The 22,762-nt window shown below is 36.3% G+C and overlaps 2 protein-coding genes across 2 annotated transcripts in view; both read left to right on the top strand.

The window, feature by feature from the left end:
• Positions 1-12,874, top strand: part of LOC131949069 (uncharacterized) — an 18,466-nt gene extending 5,592 nt beyond the window's left edge. Inside the window, exons 5-14 of the mRNA XM_059310833.1 lie at positions 567-742; positions 1,841-1,980; positions 3,592-3,711; positions 4,819-4,957; positions 6,045-6,099; positions 7,086-7,217; positions 8,681-8,827; positions 9,682-9,882; positions 10,889-11,071; positions 12,591-12,874. Coding sequence (XP_059166816.1) covers positions 567-742; positions 1,841-1,980; positions 3,592-3,711; positions 4,819-4,957; positions 6,045-6,099; positions 7,086-7,217; positions 8,681-8,827; positions 9,682-9,882; positions 10,889-11,071; positions 12,591-12,874 — 1,577 coding nt within the window. The remainder of the gene's footprint in view (positions 1-566; positions 743-1,840; positions 1,981-3,591; positions 3,712-4,818; positions 4,958-6,044; positions 6,100-7,085; positions 7,218-8,680; positions 8,828-9,681; positions 9,883-10,888; positions 11,072-12,590) is intronic.
• Positions 12,875-13,462: 588 nt separating this feature from the next.
• On the top strand, positions 13,463-18,682 carry LOC131949083 (uncharacterized). Its single transcript, XM_059310846.1, has 2 exons — positions 13,463-13,574; positions 17,706-18,682. Exons 1-2 carry the CDS (start codon positions 13,544-13,546, stop codon positions 18,146-18,148), a joined length of 474 nt encoding a protein of 157 aa, XP_059166829.1. The 5' UTR covers positions 13,463-13,543; the 3' UTR covers positions 18,149-18,682.
• The last annotated feature ends 4,080 nt before the right edge of the window (positions 18,683-22,762 follow it).

Genomic DNA, 22,762 nt, shown 5'->3' on the forward strand with positions numbered 1-22,762 from the left:
AACACTTTCAATAGTAATTTTTTTAGCTCATAAATTTAGACAAATGCGCACGATAATTTTCTAACACTTAAATTCATACAATTCCAACGACAAACATATGCATTACATACAGAACTGAGCTTTATATATTAGATATATATATATATATATATATATATATATATATATATATATATATATATATATATATATATATATATATATATATATATGTGTGTGTGTGTGTGTATTTATGTATTCATGTAGTCATGTCTTTATGAATTTGTGTATAAATTTATTCGTGAGTTGGTGTACTCGTGTACTTGTTTATTTATCTATTCATTCATTCATGTTTTTATTTGTAAAATATTTTACTGCATTTTTAATTAATTAACGTGTTTGTTTATATTTGTTTGATTAACATAAAGGTTTTTTTGTTAAATCATTGAATTAAAATAAAAATAAAATGTTTAGGAAAAGTCCACCCCTTTTCTCAGTTTTGTTAACGATATAAAAACCTACCACCATCACCTGTTATACACAGACGACAGAAACTCATTCATGTTTTTTAATATCTTCTTCTCCAGAAGCAATACTTCCTGTTGATTTGTACGCCACGTCTTGGAAATCCGAAAACCTTGACAACTACGCAAGCCCAAGTACATACTACATGGTGTCAGGCTCGTTCGGCAACGTTGTTAAATACGTGAAGTCACGGGAGTCCGAGTCACAGCATGAGCTACAAGAAGGTGACGTCTTGAAGGTGAGTAAACACGTTCCTGCAATAACGTCACTGAAATGTGACTCCCAGTTTTTAAAGACCGCAAATTGTGGACTTAGACCAAAAACAAAGCGCTTGCTTAATACAAAAACAAAAAATTAAAATAATAATAATTTTTTGACATATATTATTATGTAGGATTTTAAAGTGTATACTAGACGACCCAGTTCCCAGATCGGAAACGGTCTGTCAGCATCACTGCACAACACACATTGATATCCCATAATGCCTAACCAACGCCGTTTATAGTATTTTAACCCAAATGACGCGAATTTCCGCCCAGTTCCTATGGGACATTCATTTATGACGTCCTTGTTGGATTGGGAGGGGGTGGGGTCATGTTGAAGTCGTGTTTTGTAGACGCGTAGAGTAGGGGGTTGGGTTAGGTTGGGTTAGCGGTAACTTTCACAGATACTACTACGACAGAGAAAACAACCACATAATTTTAAAAATATTAATCACCAAAACAATTTATTACTTAATTAAATACATCAAGAGTCTCTTTGACTTCAATAATTCCGTTATCGCTTTTTTTTTGCCGATAAAAAAAAAAATGTATTTTTTGTATAGTTCACTCATTCATCAGTAAATGATATATTTAATAAAATCATTAATTTCTTTAGTCTCAAACTAGAAGATTTGTCAAAAGTATTCTAATAAAAAAATGTAAAATTGGTGGAACTTATATTTAATTATAATGGGAATAACAAATTAATATATCGTTTACAAAATTTAAACCATATTAACAAAAATAATATGACTTCATGGTTTCAGAACCAACAGCTTCAAAATATTTCACGTTATTTTACTTTTCCTCCGAAAGAAAGTAAAATTACACCACACATAATTTTAAAACGATATCCTTTATTAACCATTTCCATTTCCGAGAAACAAAGATTTATATATAAGATTTAACATACTATTTAAGGCCTACAATAGTCCTGTAAAAACCGCAATTATTCAATGTGTTTTTGTGCTTGTTTTAAATTAATTATTTTTTACTTGGTATTGGACATAAAAAAATCCTTAGTTCTCGTTCCTACAGATCAATATCTTACTTGAAACTATATCGTCCCGCAGGTAGCAATCAAGGGCGAGAACTACGAGAATTTATACGTGGAAATATCTGAAAGTACCCCCACTTTCTTGTTCTTACAGTATGGCGGCTTGACTCATATCAGTAACGCGGCGTGGAGTAATGTATTCAGTTTAAATTTATTGTAAGTATCGCATCTTTCTGGCCTTGTGTCAGTGTGTTTTGTTTGAATTCTGTTTGATATAAACCATATATTTTTTTACGCATGTAATCATTATTATATTTGCTGTAAAGTTTGTATTGTTCACACATGTAGAATAAATATGTTATTTGATGTAAATCTGGTATTGTTTATGCATGTAGTCTAAATTCTATTTGATGTAAATATTGTATTTATTTATGCATGACATCGAAATATGTTTGATGTAAACCTTATATGTAAATGTATTGTAAGTATCGCACACTTCTTGCCTATACTATATACATTCTATTTGATGTAAGTTTGGTATGTGTGTCAGTGTATTTTGTCTATATTTTGTTTGATATAAACCTCATATTTTTATTTCGCAAAATTTTATTGTAAACCTTGTATTGTTAATGAATTTAGTCTAAATTCTAATCGATATAAACCTCGTATTTTTGTATGCATGTAATCTAAATTTATAAACCTTGTATTGTTTATGCATGTTGTCTAAATTTTATTTATAAACAATAGAAGGTTGTACACAAGTACATGTATTTGTGCTGGAATGAAGTCTAAATTCTCTTTAATTTAGAATCAAGCCTACAGTTGATGAAATTTAGGTCCACTGAACTTTGTTATTTAATCAATCATAAGGGGGGGTTGACAAAATACAACACATATTTCTTGCACACCCACTGCTCACACAGTATATCGTAACAAAATAAACCGTGATCTCCCCAAAACTTTCTCGAATATTCTTGTATAAAATAACATGGGATGGGAACTCGGGCTATAGACATGATTTTTAATCCATTTTAAATACTTACAGTTTTAAAAATATAATAAAATCTCGTAGACAAAAGAATTGCACACCAAGTGAACTAGTGAACGCCAAATAAAAAAGTGCACAATAGCGCGCAATATTATTAGTACTTTAAAAATGTACATTAGTTTTTTGAGAAATCGGAAGTAGCGTAAATTACTACTTCCGGTCAACGGAAATTACTCAAAATTTAACAGAAGGTAGAGAATTAGATCTTTTACTTACATGTGAAATTTCATATATCTATCTGAAATAGTACTCAAGTTATAGGCTTTTGAAAAATTCAAAGTAGGAAAAGTACCACTTCCGGTTATCGCACAAAAGTTGATACGGATCTACGATTTTGATAAAATACTTATATATGAAATTTCATCAACCTAGCTGTAACGGTACTCAAGTAATCGTGTTTACACACGGACTCACACACACACAGACAGACACACAGACATACGGACAGAATTGCAAAGCCCAGTTTTTCATTCTGGATTACGCATAATACCTCTTAATTTGATAAATCTGGATTGATAATTTTTGCCCGATTAAAATAAGTCCTCTATACTTCGGATGTGATGAAGGACTGAGGTGTAATACGGTGAAAATTGTTAAAATTTCAAGTGATTTTTGTGCACGATTACAATACTTTCTCAATACTTTGTATATACGAGAAAGTAAAAATGAGATCCTTAACTAGATGTTATTTATTGACAAGATTTTAAAAATTCTAACGAACGAAATACCATAGACTTGACAACTAGGAAACTGTCTGATTTAATTATGCTTGATTACAGGTTTCCTTTCGTTTCAAGACGTTTACAAGGAACATTAGGTGTAATACATTATTTCAGCGCATTCCCAGAAATAACTTCCGGTTATATTCTAAAGATGGATCAAGTTTCTTTAACAAGCTAGTAAGTTATTTGTTTCATCGTGAAGGGAGATCATTCTTTAACAAGCTAGTAAGTAATTTGTTTCACCGTGAAGGGAGATAATTCTTTAACAAGCTAGTAAGTAATTCGTCTTATCTTGAAGATGGGAGATAATTCTTTAACAATCTAGTCAGTCAGTTGTTTTATCTTGAAGATGGGAGATAATTCTTTAACAATCTAGTCAGTCAGTTGTTTTATCTTGAAGATGGAAGATAATTCTTTAACAATCTAGTCAGTCAGTTGTTTTATCTTGAAGATGGAAGATAATTCTTTAAAAATCTAGTCAGTCAGTTGTTTTATCTTGAAGATGGAAGATACTTCTTTAACAATCTTTTCTTTAACAATCTAGTCAGTCAGTTGTTTTATCTTCAACTGACTGACTAGATTGTTAAAGAAAAGATTGTTAAGAGGATAATTCTTAAGCAATGTAGTGAGTAATTAGTTTTATCGTGAAGGAAGATACTTATTTAACAAGTAAGTAAGAAATTCATTTAATCCTGAAGATTTAAAAGAAAATGAGTACATTATTATAGGAGGCCTATTTGTAAAAATCAATAATGTCATAAAAATTTCACGGGGCAAATATTGCTTTTAGTAAGGTAAATATTTCGTTCATGGGATCAATGCCGGCGCCAGGTTATTTAGACCCATAGGCAAAACTTATTAAAAACGCCCCCCCCCCCCCCCGCTTTTTTTTTCGTGCTCCCGTATTATCAGAGGCGTAGCGACCCTTCCCGGCGGCCGGGAACAAACTTTCGATTTGCACCCCCCCCCCCTCAAACTTTCAATTTGTTTTTCCAACCCATTTCGGCGCCCCCCCCCCCTACGGACAGCGCCCTAGGCGGCCGCCTAGTTCGCCTTTTAGGTAGCGCCGGCCCTGATGGGGATCCAAAGAGCAGATACAGTAGAGTTCATCTGACATGAGCATTTAAAGGGATATGTCTGGTCAATACTAAGATTAGTCAGTCTTTATTTTCTTATGGCGTCAAGCTCAAGAGACGTTCTGGTATTCAGTCGTGCACACTAATTCCCATACACCCCCCTCCTTCACAGTTTGTTCTAACTGGCACATCATGTTGGGTTCCACAGTAAAAATGTCAGGGTCCCAGCCGGAAAGATTAACGTACTGCTAGAGGCAAACATCAAGTTTGGCTGTGTGGTGTTTGGTAAGAGTAACGGCTCGCTCGTCTACTATAATTCGGGACTGTCGCCTAACAGTGTCTTTCAGGTTAGATAAACAAGAATTTTGATGGGTGTTGTGTTGGTGTGGTGTGGTGACATGTGTGGTGTGGTGACATGTGTGGTGTGGTGATATTTGTTGTGTCGTGACATATGTGGTGTGCTAACATGTGTGGTGTGGTGACATGTGTGGTGTGGTGACTTGTGTGGTGTGGTGACATGTGTGGTGTGGTGATATGTGTGGTGTGGTGACATGTGTGATGTGGTGATATTTGTTGTGTGGTGACATGTGTGGTGTGGTGACATGTGTGGTGTGGTGACATGTGTGGTGTGGTGACATGTGTGGTGTGCTAACATGTGTGGTGTGGTGATATTTGTTGTGTGGTGACATGTGTGGTGTGGTGACATGTGTGGTGTGGTGACATGTGTGGTGTGGTGATATTTGTTGTGTGGTGACATGTGTGATGTGGTGATATTTGTTGTGTGGTGAAATGTGTGGTGTGCTAACATGTGTGGTGTGGTAACATGTGTGGTGTGGTGACATGTGTGGTGTGCTAACATGTGTGGTGTGGTAACATGTGTGGTGTGGTGACATGTGTGGTGTGCTAACATGTGTGGTGTGCTAACATGTGTGGTGTGGTAACATTGTGGTGTGGTGACATGTGTGGTGTGGTAACATGTGTGTTGTGCTAACATGTGTGGTGTGCTAACATGTATTGTGTGGTGTTGTATGTGGTGTGGTGACATGCATTGTTCGGTGACAATTGTGGTGTGTTGACATTTTTGTGTGTGTTGTCATGTTCTGTGTTCTCTGCTGCATGACGTGTTAAACGGTGAGGTAGTTGACACAAGTACGAGTATGAATTGATGCTGCATCAGACGTTGGTGGCTACGGAAGTAGGGGGGGGGACACCTTGTGTGGACTGCAACTGCTGACACTATCTAGAGTATGGGCTGAAACCAAGGCAAAAATTGCACAATTTTCAGATGAAAAGGCTTTTTTAAGTGATTTTTTTCCCCACAAAATCGAGGAATATATGTTTAAGATACATTTATATGTAAAAAATGTATGTGTCATTGTATGTAATGAAAGGTTTAATAAAAAAGGTGTAGTAAAAAATATTTAAATATTGCAGGATTTCGACCTCAAGCTTCTAAAACCAAAGCAAAAGAATTTTATTTTTCGATATGGTTCGTAAAAGTTTTTTTTTCCAACTTTGTAATAATTCATTCACTAAGAGACCATGGGGCATCATATAAAATATATTTTTAAAAAAGAAATGTAAAACTGCTTATTGTTAAGATTAAGATATATGTTGGTTTTTTTAAATATAGAATGTAGTAGTCTTTTTAATATGTACAGGTTTACAAAAAAAATCTATAATTGAAGAGTGAAATAATTATGTTTTTAACAACAAAAATATATATAATCATGTTGCAATTTTAATAATGATCACCATTTATTTTTAACATTTCGTGTACTAAAAATTAGCGAAGGAGCAAGTATTACGTCATGGACGAAAATATATAAATTTAGTATTTGAATTGCAATTTTTTGAAAAATAAGTATACCAAAGTACGTTTCCATTCTTTTGTGTCTATCTCAATCTTTGGGAGAAACAATCTACATCTTTTGGATGCGCTATATAGTTTTTTTTTTATGTATTTGTACAGGTTTATTATACTATGTCCAGCTACAAAATATTGTGTTAAAATTGTATTGCAGTGTGTCCATCTATAAAATATTATGTTAACATTGTATTGCAGTGTGTCCATCTATAAAATATTATGTTAACATTGTATTGCAGTGTGTCCATCTATAAAATATTATGTTAACATTGTATTGCAGTGTGTCCATCCATAAAATATTACGTTAAAATTGTATTGCAGTGTATCCATCTATAAAATATTATGTTAACATTGTGTTGCAGTGTGTCCATCTATAAAATATTATGTTAAAACTGTACAACAGTGTGTCCAGCTACAAAATATTGTATTAAAACTGTATTGCAGTGTGTCCATCTATAAAATATTATGTTAACATTGTATTGCAGAGTGTCCATCTATAAAATATTATGTTAACATTGTATTGCAGTGTGTCCATCTATAAAATATTATGTTAAAACTGTACAACAGTGTGTCCAGCTACAAAATATTGTATTAAAACTGTATTGCAGTGTGCCCCAACCAAAAGTACGGTATTAACTGTTTACTGAACTGTGAATGCCCAGATTATCACTGCAACATGAATGGGACTTGTTACTCTAGCAATTGTAAAATTGGAACTTTTGGCCCAAAGTGTCAACACGGTGTGTATTCACTGGTCTATAGTCTAGTCAATTTATTTTACGGTCTGTACAAGGTGTGTATTTATAGCTGTAGGTGTGAGGTCTATTGTCACGTCAATTTATTTCACTCTCCATACACGGTGTGTATTTATAGTTGTAAGTGTGAGGTTTTTAATTAGCATACCTCCTAGTCTATATATGGTGTGCATTTATAGCTGGGGGTATTTAGTCATAGTTTAGCTAAATTAATTCATAATTATATACAATGTGTGTATTTATAGCATTACGATATATGTTATCGTGTATAATCTTGTCAATGTATATCCTAGTCTATACAAAGTGTGTATTTATAGCTGCAGGTATGAGGTTTATAGTCTAGTCAATTTATTGCACTATCTATACAAGGTGTGTATTTATAGCTGTTGGTGTGAGTATAGTCTAGTCCATTTTTTTCACTGTCTATACAAGGTGTGTATTTATAGCAGTAGATGTGAGGTCTATTGTCTCGTCAATTTATTTCACTCTCCATACACGGTGTGTATCCACTGATCTATAGTCTAGTCAATTTATTGCACTCTCTATACAAGGTGTGTATTTATAGTTGTAGGTGTGAGGTCTATAGTCTAGTCAATTTATTTCACTCTCTATACAAGGTGTGTATTTATAGCTGTAGGTGTGGGGTCTATAGTCTAGTCAATTTATTTCACTCTCTATACAATGTGTGTATTTATAGTTGTAGGTATACGCTCCGTAGCTTAGTTCAATTGATTCCCAGTCTACACACGATCTATATAATTACGTTGCTGGTGTTAGTCTAGTAAATTTTGCATTCCCACCAGAAAACTGTGTTTGGTAGATATGTCGTCTTTAGCTTGGTAGAGCTCTGATCGAATCTATGCTAACTGGTTAAAAAATGATTAGCACATAACTCTTATAATGGTGAAAAGTACGACGAAATTTAAAAACCACGAACAGGATATTACTAAAAAGCAGGAGGTTTTAAGAAACAAACATAATATATATATATATATATATATATATATATATATATATATATATATATATATATATATATATATATATATATATATATATATATATATATATATATATATATATATATATATATATATATATATATATATATATATATATATATATATATATATATATATATATTTGTGTTTTCTTGTCTACAAAATCTTATTAATTGATGTCATATGAGAATCAATCATGAGCTCTTCCGCACAATGAAGCCGACACATACAACATAAACTTTTGCTACTAGAACAAAATCGTATAGTTTGATTATATATTATTTTCAAACGTAACTGCTTAGGATGTAGGATTAATATTGATTGGTAATGCAGTCTGGTAAATCTTAATTTGTATAATTACTATTTAAAATGTTTTTAGAATTGTGTTTAGATAACGAATTGAAATTAGCGAGAGATTTAAGTAATTTTATCATTTTTTTTCCGAAGCGGATTTGTCAATTTTTAGTACAGCGGCTTTACTGAACCAGTACTTTGATCACGACGACAGTTCATGCAAGCAAGCAAATAGCTCTATAGCTATATCGTTTCCGAATAACTTCTATGTGTATACGATACATTTAGTCCTACAAAATGGTAAGGAGTAGTGGGTTATTTGGCGTTTTTGGATTTTAATGAATTGTATTGATACTTTTGAATGCCTTTTTTGATGTGGTTTTATATATCTTAAATATTGTTACTTATTTTACCTGTTTGTTTTATTGGTATAAATTATTTCTTTCCATTCTGAGTATTGTGAATTTTTTATACTTGTGATACTTGTATTGATTTTTTTTCCCGATATTGTGTTTTGTATTAAATGTAAACCCATATCTTTTAGTATTTGTTTACAATAAGATTTATAAAAATGGAACCGCTAGTTGTTCTTAAAACCTGGTTTCGAATGAACCTCAGGGTTCGGTGAGTCAGCCTCAAGGGTTAGGCGGAGGTCAAGACACACACCCGACTCATATGATTCAATATCGGATTTTGTCAGTGCGGACGATCGAACTATTAAGAAGGGTTCAATGAATGCGCACATAAAACTAGTGGGGTTCGATATCTCTAAAAAAGATTAAGATTAATAACCACTAACAGTGTTAGTGTTTTAATATTCATAAGGGAATTTAATTGTGTGTAGTTCAAGTAAGAAAAATGTAAAAAAAAAATCCTGCTTTTAGGAATTTTATGAAATATACTTTATTCTCTATCCTCGGCATTTGAAGGGATTGTGCATTCGTTACTCTGTCGAGATTACATGCTCTAACGTCATACAGAGACCACGTCAAACATATAAACTTTCATTGATAAATCATATTACTTTTTTAAAAGTGCTAAGATATATACCTTTATGTGGCTAAAGTGCTTAATTCATTTTATATTTAGCTAAAAGGCTATGTTGAATGTTCTTATCTTGTATTTAAAACGCTAATTTGTTTGTGTGTTTGAAGCTTTGGATCCGGACTCCTTGGTACAGGCCGTGTATGTGGAGAATGCCGCGACCAGACAGATGGTTAAGGTCAACTACGTCACTGAGGTTCAGGAGAGCAAGGAGCATACTGTGGTCATTTGGTTGGACGAGGTTCATTGGACGCGGGTCATAAGAATCTATCTGAATAGTGTCAGCGTTTGTACAGTGAATATTGATGGGGGTAGGTCATGACAGAATGACAGATCTTTGAGTTCTGTTGCAATATTTTTTTTTTGTTAAACAAGAAAAAACATTTTTTTTTAAATCTATTCGAACCTGGCAGTTCGTGGGACAGGTGAAGTAGAATCCACCTGTTTCAACGACATCGGCATCCAAAATTATAGGGTGATCAACCACAGTTGTTTCTCAAACGCGAGACAGCTAGGTTGATGAAATTTTATATATACGTATTTTATCAAATTTCTAGATCTGTATCAACGTTTCAGAGATTTCCGATAACCGGAAGTAGAACTTTTTCTACTTTGAATTTTTCAAAAGCCTATAACATGAGTACTATTTCAGATAGATACATGAAATTTCACATGTAAGTAAAAGATCTAATTCTCTGCCTTCTGACAAATTTTAAGTAGTTTCAGTAGAACGGAACTAGTAATTTACGCTATTTCAGTTTTCTCAAAAACGATTGTGAATTTATAAGGTACTATTAATATTCCGCACACATTTTGTTTGGCCTTCAGTTGGTGCACACTTCTTTTTTCTACGAGATTCTAATCTATTTTTAAAAGTTTTTAAAAAAGGATTTAAAATATTGTCTATATCCCTAGATGCCATACCTTATAGTGTTATATAAGAAAATTCGAGAAACTTTATGGGAGATTACTCCCGGTTTATTTTAAGAAGTAAGAAGAAAGAGATGGTAAATGACGGAAGATTTCTTTTATTTGAGACTTAAGAACGAAGAAGAAGAAGACTGTCAAATGACAATTAATTTGTTTAAGAGCGAAGAAGAAGAAGATGAATGACTATTAATTAATTTTTTTTAAGAACGAAGTATTAAAAGAATATCAATGAAATGAATTTGGTTTAAGAACGAAGAGGAAAAAGACTGTCGATGACGATTAGCGTGTTTTATGTAAGAACAAAGAAGAAGATCAATAACGATTAATTTGTTTTATTTAAGAACGAAGAAGAAGAAGCTCAATGACGATTGATTTGTTGTATTTCAGGTGTTAACCTAGCGTCACAGGAACACATGTTGTTCACAAGTAAAGAATTCGACAAACAACAGCTGGACTGTCTAAAGGACGGCGATCGGTATGCTACGTGCTTGACCTTGGAAGATAACAAGAAGGTCGAGGTCGAGCTAGCATTAAGGGTTACGATAAGGAGATTAACCGTTTACTCCTATGGTTAGTAGAATATTAACATTATGCGTAACCAATTAGCGTGCATAACCAGTTGACACGTGTACTTAATTGTGTTGGAGGGGATCCCTTTCAACACTAAACTTAAGAGCGAAGAAGAAGAAATACGATAGCCGAATCACTTTGTGTTATTAATATTAAATATAGTAACAGTACTACTGATTTTCATCACTAGCTTTAATATCAAACCGTGCCATGAACTACTTTATATGTAACATCGGTCCGTTGTTCTAAAGCTGTCTAAAGTCATACAGCTTTGTTTGATGTTATAACTGATTGATTTCAATGGGTTCTTACCTACCTGAACTGTAGGAAGAAATTAATGTCACAGTTAACTGTGCAGGCTAAGGGTGAAGGGCTACGGTTGCCGGGTTACCAGAGAGGGGTGAATGCAAGTGAGCCGACCCCGTTCCCCAGGATCTGAAATGGGGTATCCTATAAATATGACAGTGACCGGTTATAATTGTGTATATAGTCTTTAGATGCATTTATACCCATAGTTATATTTTTAGGTTAGAAACGTATTCTAGTGTTAAACATAAATGGCCTTTTTTGTGTTTGCTTGTACGTTCTCGAATTAAGTACATTTTAGAATAGCTAAGAAATTAGTGTTCAAGTTTATAATAGTCGCATCTATCGTATGAGTTCGAATTCGTAGTCAGTGGCGTAGCGAGGTCGGGTGTCACCCGGTGCGGCACTTAATGCTGTCAGCCCCCAGAGGCGTAGCGACCCTTCCCGGGGGCAAGCTTTCAATTTTCGATTTGTACCCCCCCCATCTCAAACTTCCGATTAGTACCTCTTAAAAGACTATTTAACACTCGAATCAATCACTTAATTAAGTGGAATTATCATTTTTCTCTACATATTTTGCTTTTTTGCCTTGGTGTCACCCCCCTAAATGGTGTCACCCGGTGCGGTGCGCACCCCCCCCTCGCTACGCCTCTGCTCGTAATGCATAAATAGGTCAGACTCCACGCATATTGATTGATAGGCAAGGTCGTGTTAGGTTTTGGTTACTTCTGGGTCGGGAAGAGTCCTAGAAATTTCAAGCAGTTGAATGGTAGACGTGTGTTGATGAAGCCGTGTTTCGTGCCGTTAGGTGTGGTAGGGCTAGGGGAGAAGGCACTTGTATAAGCAAAAATTTTCTATATAAATATTATTTTGTTTCGGAGGGGGGGGGGGGGGGTCGGTCCACTTACCCCACCGTCGGAATGATGCCAGATAGTATCTAATATCTACCTATCTGCATATTAAAATTGCTATCCTTGATATTAGTGCTTTATTTTGAACTGTATCTTACTGTTTATTCGTCTAATGAAACACACAACAACATCTTGATAACTTCTTACTGCAGCCCTCTACTCACCTAAATCTTACTACCACCTGATTGATCATTTCTTTACATTAGCTATCTGCATGTTTCACGCCAAAGAAATATAGTCCCGCCTTAGAAAACTCCCTCCTAGCAGTCATCTTTTATACACGTAATACATTTTGTATTCAGATAACAGAAAACAGTGGTTACTGCAGGTAACTTTACTGGATAAAGTAAAAGCGACGCAGAAGAAAATAGTGAAAGAGAGCGACGAGGAAGTGTTTATAACCATAGATGTGGTCCAGGAGGTGACTAATATCCAGCTGGAGGCGATACAAGGGACGCTGAGTATCTGTGAGGTGGAGATCTACACTGATATGTGGGCACCCCGTTCCACAACCACGACAGGTTGGTTGATGGTGGGGATGTATTTGTGGTTGGTTGACGGTGTGAATGTTTTGGGGGTTGGTTGATGTCATGGCGGTTGGTTGATGGTGTGGATGTATCGATGGTTGGTTGCTGGCGTGGATGTGTTGGTGGTTGGTTGATGTCATGGTGGTTGGTTGATGGTGTGGATGTATCGATGGTTGGTTGATGGTGTGGATGTGTTGGTGGTTGGTTGATGATGTTTATGTCGTGGTGGTTGGTTGATGGTGTGGATGTATTTGTGGTTGGTTGTCGGTGTGGATGTATCGGTGGTAGGTTGATGGTGTGTATGTCATGGTGGTTGGTTAATGATGTTTATGTTATGGTGGTAGGTTGATGGTGTGGATGTATTTGTGGTTGGTTGATGGTGTGGATGTATCGGTGGTTGGTTGATGGTGTGGATGTATTGGTGGTTGGTTGATGGTGTGGATGTATTGGGGGTTGGTTGATGGTGTTGATGTATTTGTGGTTGATTGTCGGTGTGGATGTATTTGTGGTTGGTTGATGGTGTGGATGTATTTGTGGTTGGTTGATGGTGTGGATGTATTTGTGGTTGGTTGATGGTGTGGATGTATTTGTGGTTGGTTGATGGTGTGGATGTATTTGTGGTTGGTTGATGGTGTGGATGTATCGGTGTGGTCCAGGAGGTCACAAATATCCAGCTGGAGGCGATACAAGGGACGTTGAGTATCTGTGAGGTGGAGATCTACACGGATATGTGGGCACCCCGTTCCACAACCACGACAGGTTGGTTGATGGTGGGGATGTAATTGTGGTTGGTTGACGGTGTGAATGTATTGGGGGTTGGTTGATGTCATGGTGGTTGGTTGATGGTGTGGATGTATTTGTGGTTGGTTGTCGGTGTGGATGTATCGGTGGTTGGTTGATGGTGTGTATGTCATGGTGTTTGGTTGATGATGTTTATGTCGTGGTGGTTGGTTGATGGTATGGATGTAATTGTGGTTGGTTGTCGGTGTGGATGTATCGGTGGTTGGTTGATGGTGTGTATGTCATGGTGGTTGGTTGATGGTGTGTATGTCATGGTGGTTGGTTGATGGTGTGGATGTATCGGTGGTTGGTTGATGGTGTGGATGTGTTGGTGGTTTGTTGATGTCATGGTGGTTGGTTGATGGTGTGTATGTCATGGTGGTTGGTTGATGGTGTGGATGTATTGGTGGTTGGTTGATGGTGTGGTTGTATTTGTGGTTGGTGGTCGGTGTGGATGTATCGGTGGTTGGTTGATGGATGGGAACTGGTGTGGATGTCGTTAATTTAATGCTGGTATTGATGTCATGTTGGTTTTGTCAATTGTGGATGTATTTTTGTTTGGTTAACGGTGTGGGTGTATTTGTGGTTAGTTGATGGTGTGAATGGATTTGTGGTTGGTTGACGGTGCAGATGTATTTGTGTTTGGTTGAATGGTGTGGATGTCATGGTGGTTGGTCGACGGTGTGTATGTCATGGTGGTTGGTTAATGATGTTTATGTTATGGTGGTAGGTTGATGGTGTGGATGTATTTGTGGTTGGTTGATGGTGTGGATGTATTTGTGGTTGGTTGTCGGTGTGGATGTATCGGTGGTAGGTTGATGGTGTTTATGTTATGGTGGTAGGTTGATGGTCTGGATGTATTTGTGGTTGGTTGATGGTGTGGATGTATCGGTGGTTGGTTGATGGTGTGTATGTCATGGTGGTTGGTTGATGGTGTGGATGTCATGGTGGTTGGTTGATGGTGTGGATGTATTTGTGGTTGGTTGATGGCGTGTATGTCATGGTGGTTGGTTGATGGTGTGGATATATTAATGGTTGGTTGATGGTGTGGATGTATTGGGGGTTGGTTGATGGTGTGGATGTATTTGTGGTTGGTTGTCGGTGTGGATGTATTTGTGGTTGGTTGATGGTGTGGATGTATTTGTGGTTGGTTGATGGTGTAGATGTATTAGTTGTTGGTTGATGGTGTGGATGTATTGGTGGTAGGTTGATGTCATGGTGGTTGGTTGATGGTGTGGATGTATTTGTGGTTTGTTGATGGTGTGGATGTATTTGTGGTTGGTCGCTGGAGTGGATGTGTTTGTGGTTGGTTGAAGGTGTGGATGTATTTGTGGTTGGTTGAATGGTGTGTATGTCATGGTGGTTGGTTGATGGTGTGAATGTATTAGTGGTTGGTTGATGGTGTGGATGTATTTGTGGTTGGTTGATGGTGTGGATGTATTTGTGGTTGGTTGAAGGTGTGGATGTATTTGTGGTTGGTTGAATGGTGTGTATGTCATGGTGGTTGGTTGATGGTGTGAATGTTGGTTGAATGATGGTATGGATGTCATTTTCGTTGGTCAAAGGTGTGGTTGGTATTTTGGTCGATGGCTGGTTTAGATATCATGTCGCTGGTATAGATGTCATATTGTTAGGTTGATGGTGTGGTTGTCATGTTGGTTGGCCGCTGGTGTGGATGTCATGTTGGTTGGTCACTGGTGTAGATGTCATGTCGCTTGTGTAGGTGTCATGTCGCTGGTGCTGATGTCATGTCGCTGGTGTGGATGTCATGTCGCTGGTGTGAATGTCATGTCGCTGGTGTGGATTTCATGTCACTGGTGCTGATGTCATGTTGCTGGTGTGGATGTCATGTCGCTGGTGTGGATGTCATGTCACTGGTGTGGATGTCATGTTGCTGGTGTGGATGTCATGTGACTGGTGTGGATGTCATGTCGCTGGTGTGGATGTCATGTCGCTGGTGTGGATGTCATGTTGCTGGTGTGGATGTCATGTCGCTGGTGTGGATGTCATGTTGGTTGGTCACTTGTGTAGATGTCATGTCGCTGGTGTAGATGTCATGTCGCTGGTGTGGATGTCTTGTTGCTGGTGTGGATGTCATGTCGCTGGTGTGGATGTCATGTTGCTGGTGTGGATGTCATGTTGGTTGGTCACTGGTGTAGATGTCATGTCGCTGGTGTAGATGTCATGTCGCTGGTGTGGTTGTCATGTCGCTGGTGTGGATGTCATGTTGCTGGTGTGGATGTCATGTCGCTGGTGTGGATGTCATGTTGGTTGGTCACTGGTGTAGATGTCATGTCGCTGGTGTGGATGTCATGTTACTGGTGTGGTTGTCATGTCGCTGGTGTGGATGTCATGTCGCTGGTGTGGATGTCATGTTGCTGGTGTGGATGTCATGTTGGTTGGTCACTGGTGTAGATGTCATGTCGCTGGTGTAGATGTCATGTCGCTGGTGTGGATGTCATGTCGCTGGTGTGGATGTCATGTCGCTGGTGTGGATGTCATGTTGCTGGTGTGGATGTCATGTCGCTGGTGTGGATGTAATGTCACTGGTGTGGATGTCATGTCGCTGGTGTGGATGTCATGTTGTTGGTCACTGGTGTAGATGTCATGTCGCTGGTGTCGATGTCATGTTACTGGTGTGGATGTCATGTTGCTGGTGTGGATGTCATGTTGGTTGGTCACTGGTGTAGATGTCATGTCGCTGGTGTGGTTGTCATGTTGCTGGTGTGGTTGTCATGTTGCTGGTGTGGATATCATGTCGCTAGTGTAGATGTCATGTTGCTGGTGCTGATGTCATGTCACTGGTGTGGATGTCATGTCACTGGTGTGGATGTCATGTCGCTGGTGCTGATGTCATGTTGCTGGTGCTGATGTCATGTCGCTAGTGTAGATGTCATGTTGCTGGTGTGGATGTCATGTCGCTTGTGTGGGTGTCATGTCGCTGGTGCTGTTGTCATGTCGCTGGTGTGGTTGTCATGTTGCTGGTGTGGATGTATGTTAGTTGGTAGCTTGTGAGTATGGTACCATACAGTACAATCGTGCTAATATGTTTAATAACAAGAATTCTAGCAAATACACGTCAGAACTTTCATAGACATTCCTTTTCATCCAAATTACCAATTATTCCAATGCATTTGCTGATAATGTAACACAGTCTTATTTCTTGTAGAAATATTCCGATAAATTGGTCGCACTGTTTAATGCAGGGGTCTCCAAACTTTTCAGTCCGAGGGCCGCTTTAACTATCAAATTTCAGTTCGGGGCCAGTTTCTTCTAGGCATGTCTTTTATTTTTCTGGACAAAGTTCCTCAGCCATCACCAACAAACGATTTTTCCTTGGACAAAAAGATCTCCGCGGGCCGGATGAAAGGACTTCGCGGGCCGCATCCGGCCCGCGGGCCGTAGTTTGGAGACCCCTGGTTTAATGTATAAACACATAGCTAATTTTTCTTGTGATATACAGCTTAGGATGATATTATTTATATATGTTATATTTATGTATTTTTTAAATTTTGAACTATGGTATGTGAATGGATATTGTGATCTATAGCTCCAAAAGGAGATACTCGTAACTCAAGTGTGTAATAACTTGAATTGTTATTTCTTTCTGGTTCATTATTTTCTTTTTTTTAATTTTCGGCTACTAAAACAAACAAATATAAAATTAAACCAAATAAAATGCTTAATGTAAATAAGGAAAAAGATCTGCTGTCATATGAAAGTATTTACAACTTCGTTATATATAAGTGGCTAAGCTTCAAGAGACCGGAAAAATCACTTTTGAAATATTTTTTTGAATGTCTGTCTATTAATGTAACGAACATTCGAGTTTGAATACGATAAATGAAGTATCGTTTTAGTTAAATAGAAGAGATTTATTTAAAGGTTATAGGTTCCCATACGTTAGTATTTTAAAAATTTAAATTAGTAAAATTTCGATAAATTAAGTAAATAGTCAGACGGTTCGACAAATTTAAATCAAACACAAAGGTTTCAATAGAGCTTTGGGCGAATATTCAAAAAACGCTAACTAGAGACCCGTCTCGTTAAAAAAAAAATTAAACATGTATTCTATTTTTAAAATCTATTCAAGATTTATTTACATTTTAGTGTCAACACAAATGATGTCACAAGACGGCCTCAATTTATCAGTCACCACCCCAAACGACAGTTCCATAACAACCTTATCATTGGAAACAGAAGCTACATCCGAAGGGTCTGTCTTTGCGTTTCTTTTGCCGACGATTCTCACGATCTATTGTCTAGTACACCTCGCTGCTCTCTTATTTGTGGCAAGGAAGACTGGCACAAAGACCACGGAGGTTCCGATAAAACAGGCAGAGATTGTGGATTCTCTTGATGGCATTCCCTCACATTTTGAAGTGCGCTCGGAAGATGAAGTGGGGGCTGACGATTGGGAGAAAGTAATAGATGAAGTGGCGGCACTCGAGGGGTATAATGAACAGGATGAAGTGAAAACAGAAGAGGAGACAGGAGACGTTGGTGATAAAAGTAAATGGGGGCAGAGATCTCTTGAAGTTCAGCAACCATAGGAACATATTGTGTTGTAAAATAGTTTAGCGTGCTTGAAAGCGTATACAATGTATTGAATTGAATCGCATGACAGAGAACTACAAACATCACTTCCGCCAGTTTAAAAATGTCAATGCCTAAAACACGTACACTTATCATAAACCACTCACATTTTTCACTAGCTATAAACATGTCAACTATAAACACTCAATTAAAAAGCCCCATGGCTGTTGATCACACATAGCGTAGAACAATTTTAACCTACAATAAAAAAGACCCTTGAATTTCTGTAAACAAGTACTCACTAGTTACGAAACACCAACACTAGCAAAAGCAAATGATTATACCAGGTATTACAGACATGAGTCAGCTAAAAATCTCACCTATTTTGATAAAAACACCAAATTAAAGAAATGGGCGAGAGAGAGAAAAAAATGACACTATAATAAGAACACACGACAAAAATTGACACTATAACAAGGAGACACACGACAAAAATTGACACTATAATAAGAAGACACACGACAAAAATTGACACTATGACAAGGAGACACACGACAAAAATTGACACTATAACAAGGAGACACCACAAAAATTGACACTATAACATGGAGACACACGACAAAAACTGGACACTATAACAAGGAGACACACGACAAAAATTGACACTATAACAAGGAGACAGAAGACAAAAATTGACACTATAACAAGGAGACACACGACAAAAACTGACACTAAAACAAGGAGACACGACAAAAATTGACACTATAACAAGGAGACACATGACAAAAATTGACACTATAACAAGGAGACACACGACAAAAACTGACACTAAAACAAGGAGACACACGACAAAAACTGGACACTATATTTAGGAGACACACGACAAAGAGAATTATCTTAGATTTCTTGATTTTGTGTTTTTAAATATAAACATTAAAGTTTCGGCATCTTGTTGTTAACTTCTTGGTTTCTGTCACGTATACTATGTTTTACAAATTTCTTTAAAATTTTGAATTTTATAATGTTAAAGTTAAAACCTGACTATATAATACTAGCTGCATCCCGTGCTCCGCCACGGTAAATCTTTTTTAAATGTACCAACTTTGGAACAGAACAAAACAAACAAAAACACAACACAAACACAAACACAAACAAAACACAATCACAACACAACCACAACACAACACAACACAACCACAACACAATCACAATCACAACCACAACACAACTACAACACAACCACAACACAATCACAACCACAACACAACCACAACACAACCACAAAAACAAAACAAAATTTAGAGATCATAGACTAATTAGAAAATAATATAAATAATCTTAACATTTTCTATTTTACTTATGAAACTTAACATACAATAAACAATGTGGTAGTAATAAAACAAAATTAATTTAAATTATTGAGAGTGAGTTTAATACTAAAAACACGTTTTCCCCGGCGTCTGCGCATAGAGAGAGCCTTTCCATTATTCTCAATAAGTCTAATTTCACCATCTGTTTTTATAACACCGAAAAACAAAAGCAAAAAAAATGTGATTTTGAGAAATCATAGACTAATTAGAAAATAATAATAAATAATATAAATAATCTTAACATTTTTCTCTTTTAATTATGAACCTTAACATATAATAATCAACGCGGTATTAATAAAAAAAAAAGATTAACTTAAATTATGGATGAGTTAAATATATTTTCAAATTACCTTCCTTGCAAAAATTACCGCAAAAAAAGTTGAATTAATTAGTATTTAATATTTTCTTTACGTTATGCAAAAAAAGTAAAAACAGTGGCAATTATAAAATAGCTCTATGCCGTTATATAAACAAACCCTACTCTATTACTTATATTAAGACTCTGTGATGCACTGAAAAGCACTGCATGGTGCGTAGTTTACTCTTATGGTTCCAAAATCTATAGCGATGACAGAAGGAAGGAAGGACTGACACACGCTCAGCCCGCTTATATTATAGACTAGCTGCATCCCGTGCTCCGCCACGGTAAATCTTTTTTAAATGTACCAACAGAACAAAACTAAACACAACACAAACGAACGCAAAAAAATACAACAAAAAAAAACGAAAAAACAAACACAACACTCATAACTTAAACACAATTTAAATGCAATCATAAAGACATATTGCTCATAGTCTAGCCCGTAGCGCCAAATCGCGCCCTTTCCGGTGATTTGTACCCCCCTCAAACTTTCGATTTTGCACCCCTTTCCCCCCCCGCCCTAAAACGTTCGATTTCCACCACCCCCCCCCCCCTCGCAAATTTTTTCCAACCCACTTTGGCGCCCCCTAAGGTCGGCACTCGGGGACATATGCCCCCCCCCCCCCCTCGCTACGCCTCTCCTATAAAACCCGAAAGATAGAATAATAATTAGAAATCAGTATAAATAATAGGCAGTATTTAAAATATCCGTGTTTTACCTACAATATTTCACTTTATCCATTCACGCATTTTTTTTCCAGTACTTTCAATTTTAAAAATTTACAATAGAGTTTCATAACTAAAACCATTGCGCACCTAATGAACGTGATGACGCGTCTATAATAGTGCTGAATAGTTGATTAAAAATTATAAGTAATAAACAGAAGGGCCTACATTCAGTGAATAAAATAAATAAAAGATTGCCTTTTATCAATCCATGCTAATTATAATTTTCTAACAATAATTTCCTCTTACACATCCACATAATTTGCATTCACATTTTGCTAATTATATTATTTCAACACTATTTCCTTCTATGACGAACGTATATTTGCTTTCACATTTTTTATTAGCGTGAGTTTAATGTATTTTTAAATTACCTCCTTTGTCAAAATTAGAAAAGAGTTAAATTCATTTGATTTTTCTAACCTACAGTTATTATGTTATTAAAATGTATCCACTTTTTCTAGGAATATTAACGAAAACTATATTTGACATTGATCCTTTTAATATGTTTTAGCAATGTGCGTGTATTTAATATTCTCTTTACGTTATGCAAAATTGTACAAACAGTGGAAATTATAAAATAGCTCTATGCCGCTATATAAACAAACCCTACTCTAATACTTATAATAAGACACTGCGGTGCACTGAAAAGCACAGCATGGTGCGTAGTTTACTTTTATAGTCCCAAAATCTATAGCGATGACGGACGGAAGGAAGGAAGGAAGGACAGACACAGCCCGCTTATATTATAGACTAGCTGCATCCCGTGCTCCGCCACGGTAAATCTTTTTAAATGTACAACTTTGGAACAGAACAAAACGAACAAAAACACAACCACAACACAACCACAATACAAACACAACCACAACACAACACAACAACACAACCACAACGCAACCACAACACAACCACAACACAACCACAACACAACCACAACACAACACAACCACAACACAACACAACCACAACCACAACACAACCACAACACAACCACAACACAACCACAACACAACCACAACACAACCACAACACAACCACAACACAACCACAACACAACCACAAAACAACCTCAACACAACCACAAAACAACCACAAAACAACCACAGCCACAACATTAGAATCACCACCAAACAACACGCTTTTTTAGGCGTCCGCGCCCAAAGAGAGCCTTTATTTAAGTCACAAAAATAGATTCTACTCTATAACTTACAATAAAACAATGCAATGCAAATAAATGTACGGCAAGTGGTGTTTACTTTTATGGTTCTAAGAAAACACATTGGCAATGTAATTAGAATCACCACCGAAAAACACGCTTTTCCCAGGCGTCCGCGCCCGTAGAGAGCCTTTTCAGCATTCTCTATACTATAATCCTAAAATTTCACTATCTGTTAACACCGAAAAACAAAAACAAAAAAATGTGATTTTGAGAGATCATAGACTAATTAGAAAATAATATAAATAATCTTAACATTTTTCTATTTTACTTATGAACCTTAACATATAATAATCAATGTGGAAGTAATAAAAAAATAACTTAAATTATTGAGAGTGAGTTAAATATTAAAAAAAAAAATTTCCCATACGTCCGCGCTCAGAGAGAGCCTTTCCAGTCTTCTCAAAAAGTCAAATTTTACCATCTGTTTTCATAACACCGAAAAACAAAAGCAAAAAGAAAGTGATTTTTGAGAAATCATAGACTAATTAGAAAATAATAATAAATAATATAAATAATCTTAACATTTTTCTCTTTTAATTATGAACCTTAACATGTAATAATCAATGCGGTAGTAATAAAAAAAAATTAACTTAGATATTGATGAGTTAAATATATTTTTAAATTACCTCCCTTGCAAAAAAATTACCAAACTAAAGTTGAATTAATTAGTTTTTTCGACCTACTTTCATGAAAATATATCCATTTTTTCTAAGAATATAAACGAAAATGATATTTAACATTGATTTTTTAAGTATGTTTTACCCATTTTCGTGTATTTAATATTTTCTTTAAGTTATGCAAAAGAGTAAACACAGTGGCAATTATAAAATAGCGCTATGTGGCTATATAAACAAACCCTACTCTACTACTTATAATAAGACACTGCGGTGCACTGAAAAGCACAGCATGGTGCGTAGTTTACTTTTATAGTCCCAAAATCTATAGCGATGACGGA

Source organism: Physella acuta, unplaced genomic scaffold (genome assembly GCF_028476545.2).
Source record: "Physella acuta isolate Inbredline_101_S28 unplaced genomic scaffold, ASM2847654v3 ptg000672l, whole genome shotgun sequence".
Classification (NCBI taxonomy): Eukaryota; Metazoa; Mollusca; class Gastropoda; family Physidae; genus Physella; species Physella acuta.